Source organism: Phoca vitulina, unplaced genomic scaffold (genome assembly GCF_004348235.1).
Source record: "Phoca vitulina isolate PV1807 unplaced genomic scaffold, GSC_HSeal_1.0 scaffold21, whole genome shotgun sequence".
NCBI classification, from domain to species: domain Eukaryota; kingdom Metazoa; phylum Chordata; class Mammalia; order Carnivora; family Phocidae; genus Phoca; species Phoca vitulina.
The window spans coordinates 29,829,137-29,842,938 of record NW_022589724.1 but is presented as its reverse complement, the minus strand read 5'-3'; the positions used below and the strand labels follow the sequence as shown (position 1 = coordinate 29,842,938).

At 48.9% G+C, this 13,802-nt stretch overlaps 1 protein-coding gene across 3 annotated transcripts in view; it reads left to right on the top strand.

The window, feature by feature from the left end:
• AK8 (adenylate kinase 8) overlaps nt 1–13,802 on the top strand; it is a 116,474-nt gene that overhangs the window by 39,859 nt on the left and 62,813 nt on the right. For all 3 annotated transcript variants that reach the window (XM_032419071.1, XM_032419072.1, XM_032419073.1), the window contains exons 6-10: nt 1,148–1,229; nt 1,782–1,853; nt 2,810–3,010; nt 5,845–5,976; nt 13,474–13,563. In XM_032419071.1, the coding sequence (XP_032274962.1) occupies nt 1,148–1,229; nt 1,782–1,853; nt 2,810–3,010; nt 5,845–5,976; nt 13,474–13,563 (577 nt within the window). The remainder of the gene's footprint in view (nt 1–1,147; nt 1,230–1,781; nt 1,854–2,809; nt 3,011–5,844; nt 5,977–13,473; nt 13,564–13,802) is intronic.

Genomic DNA, 13,802 nt, shown 5'->3' with positions numbered 1-13,802 from the left:
CAGTGTCTGGGCTGGTGGTGTTACCAATGACTGGGCCGGTGGTGTTATCAGTGACTGGGCTGGTGGTGTTATCTATCAGTGACTGGGCCGGTGGTGTTACCAGTGACTGGGCCGGTGGTGTTATCTATCAGTGACTGGGCCGGTGGTGTTACCAGTGACTGGGCCGGTGGTGTTATCTATCAGTGACTGGGCCGGTGGTGTTACCAGTGACTTGCGCCCTTATTTCAGCTTTCCAGTATCTTCCACATAGTGTACAGCAATCATGTGTTTCCTTCACACTTGGACTTAAATGATTAATACAAATAAATATGCTAGACCAGTTCCCTCACTGTACCCAGAAGGGGCTGAAGCCTGAGAGATTTCAGCCCTGGAACAAGTTGGCTACAGAACAGAAATTTGAACCCAGATCTCTCTCTTTTTAAAAAAAAAAAAAAATTTATTTATTTACTTGAGAGAGAGAGAGTGAGCACGAGCAGGGGGAGCAGCAGGGCCGAGGGAGAAGCAGACCCAGGGAGCCCAACGCGGAACTCGATCCCAGGATCCGGGATCATGACCAGAGCCGAAGGCAGACGCTCAACCAACTGAGCCCCCCGGCAGCCCTGAGGTTTGTTCTTAAGAAAAGTGGGGTTTTATGTTGACTCAGGTGGTTCCTCCTCCCAGGATCCCCCATCCAAGAAGCTCTCTTTAGGAAATAATCCACAACGTGGAAAGAGCCATACGCGCAAAGCTGTTCATCACAACATGATTACGATCACGGGAGTTGTTGGCAGTTGAAATGTTCTGTCATGGGGTGTGGCTAGGCAACTATGGCGTGCTCACTGGGTGGGACGTTGTGTAGACCCTGAGAATTGTGGCAATGCAGAGGTGTGCTGATACGAGAAAGTGTTTTGGTAGCCATAATGTGTGATGGAAAAAATCAGGACATCAAATATCTATGTTGTGATTATAGTCATAAGTGTAAGATTCAGAAGGAAATGTAATAGCAGAGAGTACTTGTTAAGCTGGGTGATGTGGCTATCAGAAACATTTACTTTCTTTTGTTTTAAAAAGTTCTAGTTTTTCTATAAAGCTATGTTATTCCTTTTATAATTCCAAAAAAATCTAAAAAGTAAAAATAGATGAGCACCTTTCCAAATTCTCTGCCTAGGGCTGGATTCTGGATGGCATCCCTGAAACTCGGGAGCAGGCCCTGATGATCCAGACCCTCGGGATCACCCCCAGACATGTCAGTGAGTAGCCTGCGAAGGGCCCTCCGGCCAGGGTTGCAGTCCCCACACCCCATGAGTGAGCACCCTGCTCTGTTATCACCTGCTCCCAGCGCCCGTCCTCAGCTCTGTACCATCCAAGACCCAGCAGGAACAAGGACAACAGAGTTGAATTTTTCATAAAGCTAAAGGCATTTGGGGATTGCTCTTAGAAGAATGGGGTTTTGTTTGACCCTGGTGGTTCCTTGTTCCAGGAATCCCACATCTGAGAAACTTTAGGAAATAGTCCAAAATATGGCAAGAGCGTTTCGCACAAAGACATTCCTCGGAGCGTTATTACGGTGAATGTTGTTAGGTGGAATGTGCAAGTGTGGGCTGCCCGCTGTCCTGAAACTGTATCTTCGTGGTTTGGTGCCGCGATCACTCTATGGGACTCTTGGGGGTGGAAGATGGTGGTTGTGTTAGTGTCATTCCACAGCAAGAGAGACATAAGCCGAGTTTTCAGCCCACGAGATTCAAATGTCTGGGACCTGCTGCCCAACATGCCTGGTGGTGCTGTCTTCCTTTTCTGTCCAGTTGTGCTGAGCGCTCCAGACACTGTCCTGATCGAGAGAAACTTGGGGAAGAGAATCGACCCTCAAACGAGAGGTATGCCATCTCCAGCCCCACCCCACTCCATGGAGTTTCAGAGACGATCGGTGATCCGTGATCATCACCCACCGTTTACTGAGCCTTCTCCACTTGGGGTGCCTGCAGAGGGCCCCATGGGGGCCACAGAGGCTCAGACGCTGCAGGCTGGGCTGGGAGCAGGAAGTCACCTGGCCGGTGATAAACTCCAGCAGAGGGGGAGTTGGAGGTCCCTGGGGCTGAAGAAGGAGCCCTGGAGATGTTGAGCTGGTTGAGGTGGGTCTCAGCTCTCGAGGACCAGGCAGTTCAGCAGGGGCCCGGGGCCTTTGACCTCTGGCCTTAGGCTTTGGCAGCAGACAGCCCTGGGTTTATGGACCCCGGCCCTGCCCTTTCCATCTGTGCGATGTGGGATGAGTTGCCTAACGTCGCCAAGACTCGTTTCCTTACCTGTACCTGGGCTGAGACCTACCTTGTGATCTGACTGCTGTGAAGACAAGCGTATGCAGGTGGCCCAGCAGAGTGAGCACTCAAAAGCCACAACTGTCCTTCCTGTTGTGCTGAGAATCCTCATCCTTTTGTTCTTTTTTTAAAGATTTATTTATTCGTTTTGGAAAGAGAGAGAGCACGAGCGGGAGAGGCAGAGGGAGAGAGAATCCCAAGCAGACTCTGCGCTGAGCACAGAGCCCGATGCAGGGCTCGATCCCACGACCCCGGGATCATGACCCTAGCCGAAACTAAGAGTCGGATGCTCAACTGACAGCGCCACGCTAGCGCCCCCTCATCCTTTTGTTATTGTTAATAGAGATGTAAGAGCAGCTCCAGAGCCAAAGCGCATCCTGCACAGCTTAGGGGGGATGAATACCCCTAGGACCCTCACAGGCTTTGGCCCCCAGATGGCTCACCTCTGGCCAGATGCAGCAGTGGCCTCGGAGCCCTCTGGGCAGGTGACTCTGACCACGTACCTCTCCCCCTTGCAGAGATTTATCACACCACCTTTGACTGGCCCTCCGAATCTGAAATTCGGAACCGACTGATGGTGCCGGGGGGCATCTCGGAGCTGGAGACGGCACAGAAACTGCTGGAATATCACAGGAACATCATCAGGATCCTCCCCGCTTACCCCAAAATCCTGAAAGTCATCAATGCTGACCAGCCGTGTGTGGACGTCTTCTACCAGGGTAAACACAAACAGCAGTGGGTTCCCCATGCACCTCAACCCTCTGCATCCCAGTGTCAACCTGCAACACGACTCAGGGTCTTGAGTCCATTTAGGGCAGGGGTAAGCAGCCCCACGCCCACCACTGCACTGTCGTTGGAACAATAACAAAGGTTCACGGAAAGTGGCTGGAGCAGGTGCGTGCGTGCGTGTGTGTGTGTAGGTAAAGGTTGAGCCCTGAGATTTTGGAGCCAGGGGCCCTGTATTCAAATCTCATCCCCACCACACATCAGCTGTGTGCTCTCCAGCAACTCTCTTACCTCTCTTGGCCTCAGTTTTGTCATCCCTAAAATGGAACAAAAATCATGTCTTCCTCATCAGCTTGGGTGAGGATTACACGGGAGTCTGCAAATCACGTATCCACAGCCGTGAGTCCAGCAGCTGGTACAGAGAAGAGCTCAGTAACGTCAGACATCATTGCTATTGGGACTCAACGTCCTGTCCAAAAAGGCCAGGGAAAGCTAGAATCATTCTATCCCAGAGCAGCTGAATTGTAGTTTATAATAGTCTCCACATCCAAGGATCCCCTTCTATGCAATCTGGGTAAATGACACAATAAAAATGCCGGCACAGTTGTCTAAGACACTGGACCATTGACAACGGCCCTTTTTGGTATATTCTCTCAAATCTCTTTAAGAAGAGTTTTGTTTTGGTGGGGAGGTGCTTCTGAGCTCCCTGGCCTGGCTGTTCCCTGGGCCCCCACCTGCTGTGGACTTCCACTGAGATCCCAGGGACGGCACAGCCTCACTCCCCGAGGGTGTCAGTCAACCCGTAGGGGGATGTCTAGAAAATATCGCTAAAACAACCAGGCTGTGGATACCGGACCGTTTTCCAGTGGTTTTGCATCTCGGAAGGGTCTTTAGTAGCAAGCATTGCGCTCTGAAGATAAACAACCACCACATTTATCTTATGGCATGATTCTGAATTTACACATTAATTACTTCCAAATTACTTAATTAAATTTAAAAGTTCATATGATCGTTCATAAAGAATTCATGCCTGGAATTGTAAATAAAAATGTGAGTGTCTGCATATTAATTATTATTAATTAATAATGCAGACAGATAAATTGAAAATTGGAATGCAAAATTCTCTCTGTGTTGTTTTTTTAATCTCTCTGCAGTGCATCCAGCGACCACATATTTTTAAGAAGAATAATTAGATGTTGAGACTATCTGGGGGATCATTACTTCTAATTAACTTAGTTATTTACTGTAAATTAAGCATCATTTGTAAGCAGGCTGCTTTGCCCGTAGTGTTTGTGCATTTCGGATGTGCCGGATCATGGCAGTTCTGGTGGGCTGGAATGGCTTCCTCCAACTTATTCTCGGGGGCAGAAAATGTTACCTAGGCAGCGGGTTTGGGAGAGTCCCCCCAGCCCTGCCAGTTCTCTGCAAAATGGGGCAAGAATAATACATCTCTCGTGGGAATGTTGCACCAATGGAATGAGATAGCGCCCACAGAGTATTTAGCTTAGCAGTTAACACAAGCTGGTGTGTATGATGTTATGATGATGATGATCAATATCACAACCTTTAAGACAGTCGATTAACTTACCTGTGCCCTTAGTTCTAAAGACGAGGGGAATTGTGGTATCTATAATGATCCTTCCAATTAAATATCCTACAAAGATTCGAGAGGTCAAAATCCATACAGAGAACATCCTAGGGCTTCTCGCTTCTTGTTTGCCCCCACTCCCACCCCGGGGACATTTGTGGTTGTTACAACTCAGAAGTGTGCTCCTGGCACCTGGTGGATGTGCCCCAAATGTCACGGGTGCGAGGTTGGCAAACCCCACAGCCCCTGTCCCTTGTTTTAGGGGGGCCAGTTCCCTGAAGGCGGCATGGTGGCTCAGCCCCTTGCCAGGGCGGAACCCATCTGAGAGCAGGACAACCATCAGAGGGCCGTGCATGGCTGACCTTGCGCAGGATGGTCTGGGTCCGTGGCAGGAGGCGAGGCTGGGGAGGGAGACCCTGTTTTGATGTGGGCGGCTGGGGAGCTGGCACCAGCCCTCGGCCTCAGCAGGTGCCAAGCAGCTGCCCCGTAACTGCCTCCTCAGCTGCTCAGGTCAGGGTGACCTGTTGGATGTTCTGTAGCTTTTGGCATCCAGCCCCCCCCCATGGTGCAGCCACCTCTGTGTTGGGGACGCTGGCCCCATGTGTCCCTTCTTCTTTGTTCATCAAATGCCGGGACGCGCCATGGGCCAGGCGCGCGGCTGCATCTGCCCACTCCCGGGACCTATTTGATCACTGCCTCTTTGGAGACTCCCGACAAAGTTGGGGTCACTGGAGCACAGCTGAAATTATTCTCTACCAATTCCCGGGTCCTTTAGGAGTCCCCGTGCGTGAGGCCCCTGCAAGGCCTGATGCATTTATCAAAGTCTGCATCTGACACTGGGAGACCAGCCTGGTCCTGGGCTTCAGGCTAGAGGCGCAGCCCGGATTCAGTTTGGAAACATCCCAACCCAACAGTGTGCGTCCTTTGTCCTGAGACCAGCCACCCGACAGCACACCCCGCCCCCCTTCAACCCAGGAGGGAAATGCAGGGTGGACGGTGCTCCGAGGGTGGCTTCTGGGGATCCATGGCCCCGTCCGCCTTTGTGCCCAGGCCTGAATCGGAAATCCTCCCCCTTCCCCATGGCCCCGCCCCGTGGCTGCTCGCTGCCCCACAGAGGGTTTCCACCTGTCAGTGAGAGTAATCATCACTGCCATTAAAAGAGCCTGAGCACAGGTGCTGTAAGCTGCTTTCCCTTTCTTTAGGACCTGAGTTTACTATCCTCACATCCTCTCTTTCCAGCTCTGACCTATGTCCAAACCAACCATCGATCTAATGCCCCGTTCACCCCACGGGTGCTGCTTTGTGGGCCCGTGGGCAGTGGGAAAAGTCTGCAGGCGGCCCTCCTGGCCCAGAAATACGGCCTCGTCAACGGTGAGTGCCCCGGCTGCGCCCTGTTTCCAGAACCTTCCCCAGCCCCCCTGCCCTCCCAAGCTTTCCAGCCTTAGGGGGGTGGTGAGGAGATCAGTCTCACTTCTCCTCTTGCTCTCTGCTGTCAACAATGTTCAGGTAGTCCATCTTTGCAGGGAGCAGCTTTGTTCCTCACAAAGAACATGGCCATAAAAACATTAACCACTAAAAACGTGTTCGCAGCCCAAAAAGCCAGCACATTTTCCAGTCTTCATTTGTTCTAGCCTTTGGAGCAGTGGTGGTTCTGCACCAGGGGCTCGTCCTCCAGCCCCCGCGGCCTCCCTGCAAAGCCACAGTTCTTGTATAATCCAGAGCTGCTGTTGATTTCTTTTCTCCGGTCCTGTTTGGCTACCCGCCCCAGCCCCCCACCCCAGGTCAGCGTGCTTGTAGGCAAACAATTTCTGAACCAGACGAGGGCTCCTGGCTCGTACAGTTTCAATAAATATTTTACCAGGAGGAGAGAAGATATTGAAATCAGTTCTCCAGGCCTGTCCCAAGGTGGTCCCAGGCGGGCAGGGATGCCAGCCTGCCTTCCGGAGGACAGGAGGGGAAAGGAGGAAGAAGCAAGAACCACCCTCGCCACCAACACCACTTCCAGGAAATGCTGCACAAGCCCAAGTCACTTCTAGTTACGAAGAAAAAAAGAGTCCTGCGCCCCAAATATAAAAACATGCATATACATGCCTCCAAATTCTGCAGATACACCATACAAATACATGTGTATGCAAAAAGACACGAATATGTATGTGCCACCCCGGGAGGATCAAGTTTTCAATAAAGACACTTTTCAAGCGGGTCTCCTCCAGTATAAAATCCCGAAGCCACTGACAGGAGTCAGTAACAAAAATCGTACCCATAACGTGAAGCTAGGGAACTGAGTATTCTGATGAGTAATGAAAAACAGTGTTAGTCCTATTAGTAGTCTTGTGAAAACACTAAATAGTCATACTCTGGTTCGATTAGCATGGAAAAACACTCTGGACACCTCAGGATGAAAAATGCTTTTGCTTGCATGGATTTTTTTTTTTAATTTAAACTGAATTGTTCAGGTAATTCCTTCTTTGGGTTTCACCTCTTGACGTATTATAAGGCTGAATCTGCAGCTGTGGTCGTGGCTCCTGGGTAAGAGTGAGCACCTGCCTGCTTGTCCCTGCACCCATGTGCATATGTAGGGGACTGTGGCGCCAAGGGCGGGAATGGCGGAGGGCACCTCTAAAAGCCTCAACCCGCAACACAATACCTTAATACAGCACGCAGCCTTATTTCAGTGACCCTCACTGTGCCGTATGCTGTTTATGCAGACATTCAAGAAAAACATTTTTCACTTTACATTGTTTTCCGCGTACCAATCACGAAAAATGAAATTATAGGCCTAGATTTCTCCCAAAAATGAAAACAGGAAAGCTCATCACGGTTTCTGCTTTGTAGCTAAAGAGCCATTTGGGGGCTTTTTTCGGTAATTGAGCTAACTCAGAAAGTTCACATTTCTCGAAGGCATTCTTGGTAAGTACAGCACATCCCGAGAATTCAGTAAACCTGTCTGAGGGAGCCCCAGGTGGCAGAGGCGCTGTCCACGGAGGGCTCTCTGCAGAGGCCTCTGAGCGCCCAGGGCTCCTAGAGCTGCCTGCTCCCCCGTGGCCACCCCCAGCTCGGCTTCTGTCTCCCCATGTGACAGGAAAACAGCTCTGAACAAGCAAGCAACCCAACGTTTACGCCACAAGGTTGATTGGAAGACTTGGGTTTACAATTGGTGAGAATATAAAAAGGCACAACTGTTTGGAAGACAGAGGCACTGTTGGTGTGAACCCCGCACATCCTGGTGTCCAGTGACTTCACTCTGTGGATTCGATTCTACTGAAACCCTCAGACACTGAACAACATGTGAGGGAGCATCACGAAAGTCCGGGCAACCCGAACTCTGTTAATAAGAGGGGTAGTTAGGTAAGCTGTCAGAAACCCATGTACTGGAGCACTAATCATGTCATTATTAGTTAAAACGAAGAGGCAGCTATTAAAAAGAAACCTGTAAAGTGACTCGATGTCCGTGATCTGTTGTTTAATGAGGGAGGGGGTGGAGAGCCAGTCATTCGACAGTGTTCAGGGGATGATCTCATTTTTGTTTAAAAAGTGTGTTAGCGTTCGCTCAGAAACCATCTGAAGGAACACCCACACATCAAACTGTCTGTCTCTGTACAGTGGCATGTTATACAACTCTGATATTTTTTTGCAATGAGCATGAATTTTCTAACCAGAGACCACCATGAAGAATTTTATTAAAATATCATGATCATAGGGGCAGCCGGCTGGCTCAGTTGGTAGAGCATGCGGCTCTTGATCTCGGAGTTGTGAGTTTGAGCCCCACGTTGGGTGTAAAGGTTACTTAAATTTTTTTTTTTAATTAAAATACATATATCATAACCGTCCTCATTGAGTGCCTGTCCTACGCAGTGCAGGAAAGGTGTAGAAAGAACCAGAGTGGAACATAAGGATCCAGGTGCACGGCCAGGCTGGGGGAGGGGAGTGAACAAGGTGAGATGAGTTTATCCCAGTGTAGGTCCAGGTCTGACTGTGTCCGGAGCCTTGGTGCTGGGAGCCATTAGGAGAGAGGAGACTGTTACGGTGTTTTCTTCACAGGACACTGTGGAGCGAGGTGGTTGTAGGCAGGAGTTTTAAACCATTCTTTCCTAATATAAGCCCTGGACACTCCACATTTTCCTCTAAACCCTTCTTTAGCTGCATCTCACAAAATTTTAATGTGTTGCGTTTTATCATTCAGTTCAAAATATTTTCTTACCTGCCTCGTGGTTTCTTTTTCTTTAATTTATTTATTCATTTGAGAGAGAGAGAGAGGGAACACGAGAGGGAGGGGCAGAGGGAAGGAGGATCTCAAGCAGACCACGCTGAGCGCGGAGCCTGACGTGGGGCTCGATCCCATGACCCTGACATCACGACCTGAGCTGAAACCAAGAGTCGGACGCTCATCATGGTTTCTTTTTTGACTTAAGTATTATGTATAAGTGTATTGCTTAATTTCCAGATATTTGGGAATTTTCCAGATTTGGGGGAGGAGTATTGATTTCTAATTCTATTGTGCTCAGAGAACGTACCTTATATGGTTTCAGTCCTTTGAAATTTACTGATACTTTTTTATGGCTCAGCATGGGGTCTCTATGGGTGGATTCCACGTGCACTTGAAGAGAATACATACTCTGGCCTCGGTGGGTCTAGTGCTCCACTGATGTCAGTTAGGATAAGATGTTTGACGGTGTGTTCAGTTCTTCCCCGTCCTTTATGATTTCTCACTACTATGATTTCAGTTACCGAGGGAGATACCTTAAAATCTCCATCTCTGACTGTGGACGAGTCTACTGCTCTGCCTCAAGTCACTTGAAGCCATGTTACTGGGAGCATGTACACTGAGGACTGCTGTGTCCTCGTCATGAAATGACCCCTTTCTCCTTAGGAAATGCTCTGCTGTCTTCAAGGAAGGGTAACGCCCTTCCTTGAAGAGTACTGTCCGATAGTCACAGAGACCCTCCGGCTCTCTTATGATGAGTGTCTGGATGGTATATATTCTGTCCTTTTTCTTTTAAATTATCTGTGTCTTGGGCGCCTGGGTGGCTCAGTTGGTTAAGCGACTGCCTTCGGCTCAGGTCATGATCCTGGAGTCCCTGGATCGAGTCCCGCATCGGGCTCCCTGCTCAGCGAGGAGCCTGCTTCTCCCTCTGACCCTCCCCCCTCTTATGTACTCTCTCTCATTCTCTCTCTCTCAAATAAATAAATAAATAAAATCTTTAAAAAAATAAATAAATTATCTGTGTCTTATATTCTAAATATGTGTCTTGTACACAACATGTACTTGGGTCTTTCTTTCTTAAAACTCCAGTCTGACGTTTTCTGCCTTTTAATTGAAGTATTCAGTTCATCTCTATTTTAAGTAGTTTTTAGTATGGCTTCAAGCCTACCATTCTGGTTTTTTGCCTGCTGTTACCTCTTCTCTGTTCCTCCTTTCCTGCTAACTGTTGGATTAGCCAGATGTTGTTCAGTAATGCATTTTATTTCCTCCGTTGCCTTTTCAGCTGTATCTCTCTGCTTTGTTTTGTTAGTGGTTGCTCTAGGGGTCACATAGCATCATTTATTCCTCACGGTGTGCCTTGAGTTAATAACAGGAGTTATTAATATATATATTAATATATATAATTAATATATATGCTATTATATGTATATAATAATAACAGTAACAGGAGAACCCACAACGGATGTCTTTCCAACTTGCCTTGCTCCTCTCCTGTGTGCTATTTTTGGTCATACATTTTATTTCTACATGTTATAAACTCTACAATATATGGCAATTATTTTTGCTTTAGTTATTTGGTTTTTTAAGGGGAGAAATGAGGGGGAAAGGCTCAGTTAGGTACCAACACATACCAGCACTTGTTTGTTTAGATCTACATTTCCATCTGATATCATCCTCTTTCCCCCTGAAGGACTTCCTTTAACATTTCTTGTAGTGCAGGTCTGCTGGTGACAAATTCAGCTTTCGTCTGCTGAAAATGTCTTTATTCTGCCTTCATTCTTGAAGGACGCTTCTGCTACATGTAGAAATCTATGTTGACAGGTGTTTTCCTCTTAGCGCTTTAAACATGTCATCCCATTGTCTTATGGCTTGCGTTGCTTCTGATGAGAACTCGGAGGTTATTTTTATCCTTGTTCCCCTACATAGAAAGCATCTCCCCCACCCAGCTGCTTTCAGTATTTTCTCTTTGTCTTTGGTTTTCAGAAATTTAACTATGAAGTATCAAGGTGGGGTTTACTTTATGTTTATTCTGTTTGGGTCGCCGAGATTCTCGGATCTGTGGATTGATATTTTTCATCACATTTTGAAATATTTTTCTTCAGTTTTTGAAATTCTCTTGCCATTATTTTCTCAAATATTTTTTTCTCCCTCTCTGTCCCCCCCATGTCCCTCCCTCTCTCTCTCATGTCCCTCCCTCTCTCTTTCTCACTCCCTCCCTCCATTTTTCCCTATCTCTCCCACTTCCCTCCCATTCTCTCTCTCTCTCTCCTTTCTTCCCTCCCTCTCTCTCTCTCTCTCTCCCTCCCTCCCTCCCTTTCTCCTTCCCTCTCTCTCTTCCTCTCTCCTTTCTGGAACTCTGATTACACATATGTGAGACTGATACTGTCCACTAGGTCCTATGGGTCTATTCTTTCTTTCCAGGCCTCCCTTAACCTTCTCTTTGCTTCAGTTTGGATACTTCCTATGGCCTGTTTTCCTGTCTTCAGATTCACGGATTGTAGCTTATCCAAGGATCTTTCCACTTAAGATACTGTATTTTCCAGTCTAGAATTTGCATCTGGTTCTTTTATATAGTTTCCATTTCTCTGCTGGGATTCCCCAACTGTTCACTCATTTTAACTATCTTTTTCTTTACAGTTTTAAACATATTTATAATAGCTGTTGTATAGTTCTCATGTGCTTGTTCTGACATCCATGTCATCTCTTGATCTGATTCTGTAGCCTGTTTTCTCTCTTTGTAGGGATCACACTTTCCTGATTGATTGATTGATTTTTGCACCTCAAGTAGTTTTTTATTATATACTAGACATTGTGGTTCCCCCATTGCTGAGAGTCTGGATTGTGTGGTTCTGTTTTAAGAATATTGAGTTAAGAGTTGAGTTCTAACAGGCAGTTAATTTGCTGCAGGATCAGCTTGATCCCATGGAGGCTGACTTTTAGTGTTTGTTCAGGTGACGCCAGAGTGTGCGTCCTCTTGGGCTCGTGGGCCCCCATACCTGGAGTCTCAGCTGACCAGGCCCCCGGCCCCGCCTCTCTCTCCAGCTGTCCGAGCACCAACATCTCCTTCCACTGTGTGCCTCCCCCTCAGCGCACAGGCTGAGTTTTTCTTTTTTTTCTCTTTCTCAGAGGGAGTTTTTCTCTGCCGGGCCTGGGTGAGGGCGGTCTCACCCACCACGTGTGCAGCTTTGCATTGACCAAAGACCCCAGTGAGTCCCCGTGAGGACTTCTGAAGCTACTTCTCTGCACAGCTCTCTTCTTTTCCAGGTTCCCCAAATCCCAGCTCTCAATCCAGTCTTTGCTGCCCGCTGTTCTGAGTTTGTCTCCCCTTCTCCTGTGCTGTGCTGTGGTTTGAAAAGTGCTTGTAGGTAGAAATCCAGGGGGCAGGTGGGACTCACTTGGGGTGTCTCCCTTCTCTCAAGGGTCACAGCCCCATGCTGTCAGCAGTCCAGTGCCTGAAAAGAGTTGTTTCACATAGTTTGGTCAGTTTTATAGCAGAAGGTACGTATGACGTCTGGCCAGAAATGGAAGCAAAGTGTGGGTTTGATGTCACACAGCCATGGGTTAGAATCCCAGCTTAGCCGCCTAGTGGTTCTGTGACCTGGGACAGGTTGCTCCATCCCTTTGCATACTGAGCACAGTGCTTGGCACGTAGAAAGGTCTCAGTCACCGCTGGCCTTCATCATGCCCCCTGTTCCCTTAGTGAGTGGCACTGCCAGCCACTTTCAATGTGTTCACTGCTGACCTTCACACAGTGAGTCAAGCACATCCCCCGGAGAGGTGAGGCTTTGGTGATGGTCATGCTCTTAAACATTCACCGTTTTCACTTAATTTTAGGAGTGGTGTTTGGTTTCTTTAATATATAAAGAAAACCCCTTGGTCTTAAAGTTAAGAAAAGCAAAACTGTGCAGTCAACCCGTCATGGAAACGTAGCCGAAACTTCCAGCTTGGGCTCTTAGCGGCTCACCGCCAAGGACAGACAGCATGGGCTGGGTTTGTGCAAGCCACCAGCACTGGTTCGCCGGTGCCCGCGTGGTGGCCACGGCTGGGGTCTGGAGACCCGATGGGGCTCACGATAGAAAGGCTCCTGTCTGCACGGGCCATACATCCGAAGACGGTTGGGGGCTACAGGCCGGGCAACCCCAGCGAGCTGCCTTAGTTATGAGCGTGGCCATCTCTCCTGTAAACATAGCTGGTGTCCCATGGGGACGCCTGGCCCACGGGAAGGGCTGTGGGGACAGCGAGCTCCCCCGGTCTCTCCGGCGCAACAACGGTGTGGACACGAGCAAACGGGCGGCTCTCCCCCCGCGTCACTCCCCGGCTCCGGGCAGAGTGGCGGTCGCGATTCCGGGCTGAGCGAGTCCCTGTGGGAGGCTGTGAGGTGGCTCCTCTCATCGTGTCCTCCCTGCACCATCCAGTTTTAATCCGTTCTCGGCCAAATGCATTCCTTTCATTCCGCACCTTCCTCCTCAGCTTCTTTTTTATTCCCCAGGTCCTTTTTGATAGTTGCTTTCACTTGGACACACAAACACACTCAGAAAAACCCTTTTATATTTTTCTCAGTGACCTTTTTTCCCCCAGCAGGTAGCACCAGGGCTTTTATTTTTTCCTTGTTCTTCCTTCTGTTGAAAATTTAATGGGTGCCTTTCTGTTCCTCTCTCCTCCAGTCCACTGTGGGCAACTGTTGAAAGAGGCTGTAGCAGACGAGTCAAAATTCGGGGAGCTCATCCAGCCCTATTTTCAGAAGGAGATGGCAGGTAGGCCACACGTTGTTCAATGGCCACGGCCGTTCGGGCTCTGGGGGGCAGATTGCGCCGGATGAGGCTCACCGGGCGCCGGGGGGCTTGGCCCCAGGGACAGTAGCTGGGAAATGGAAACTGGGCTTTCCTGTCAGCAGAGGTTCTGCCTTTGTTCCCCGGCAGGGCCCCGTCCTGAGCGGGGGGGGGAAGGCAGAAGCTCTGCTGACACTACGCTTTCACTTGGACACACAAACACA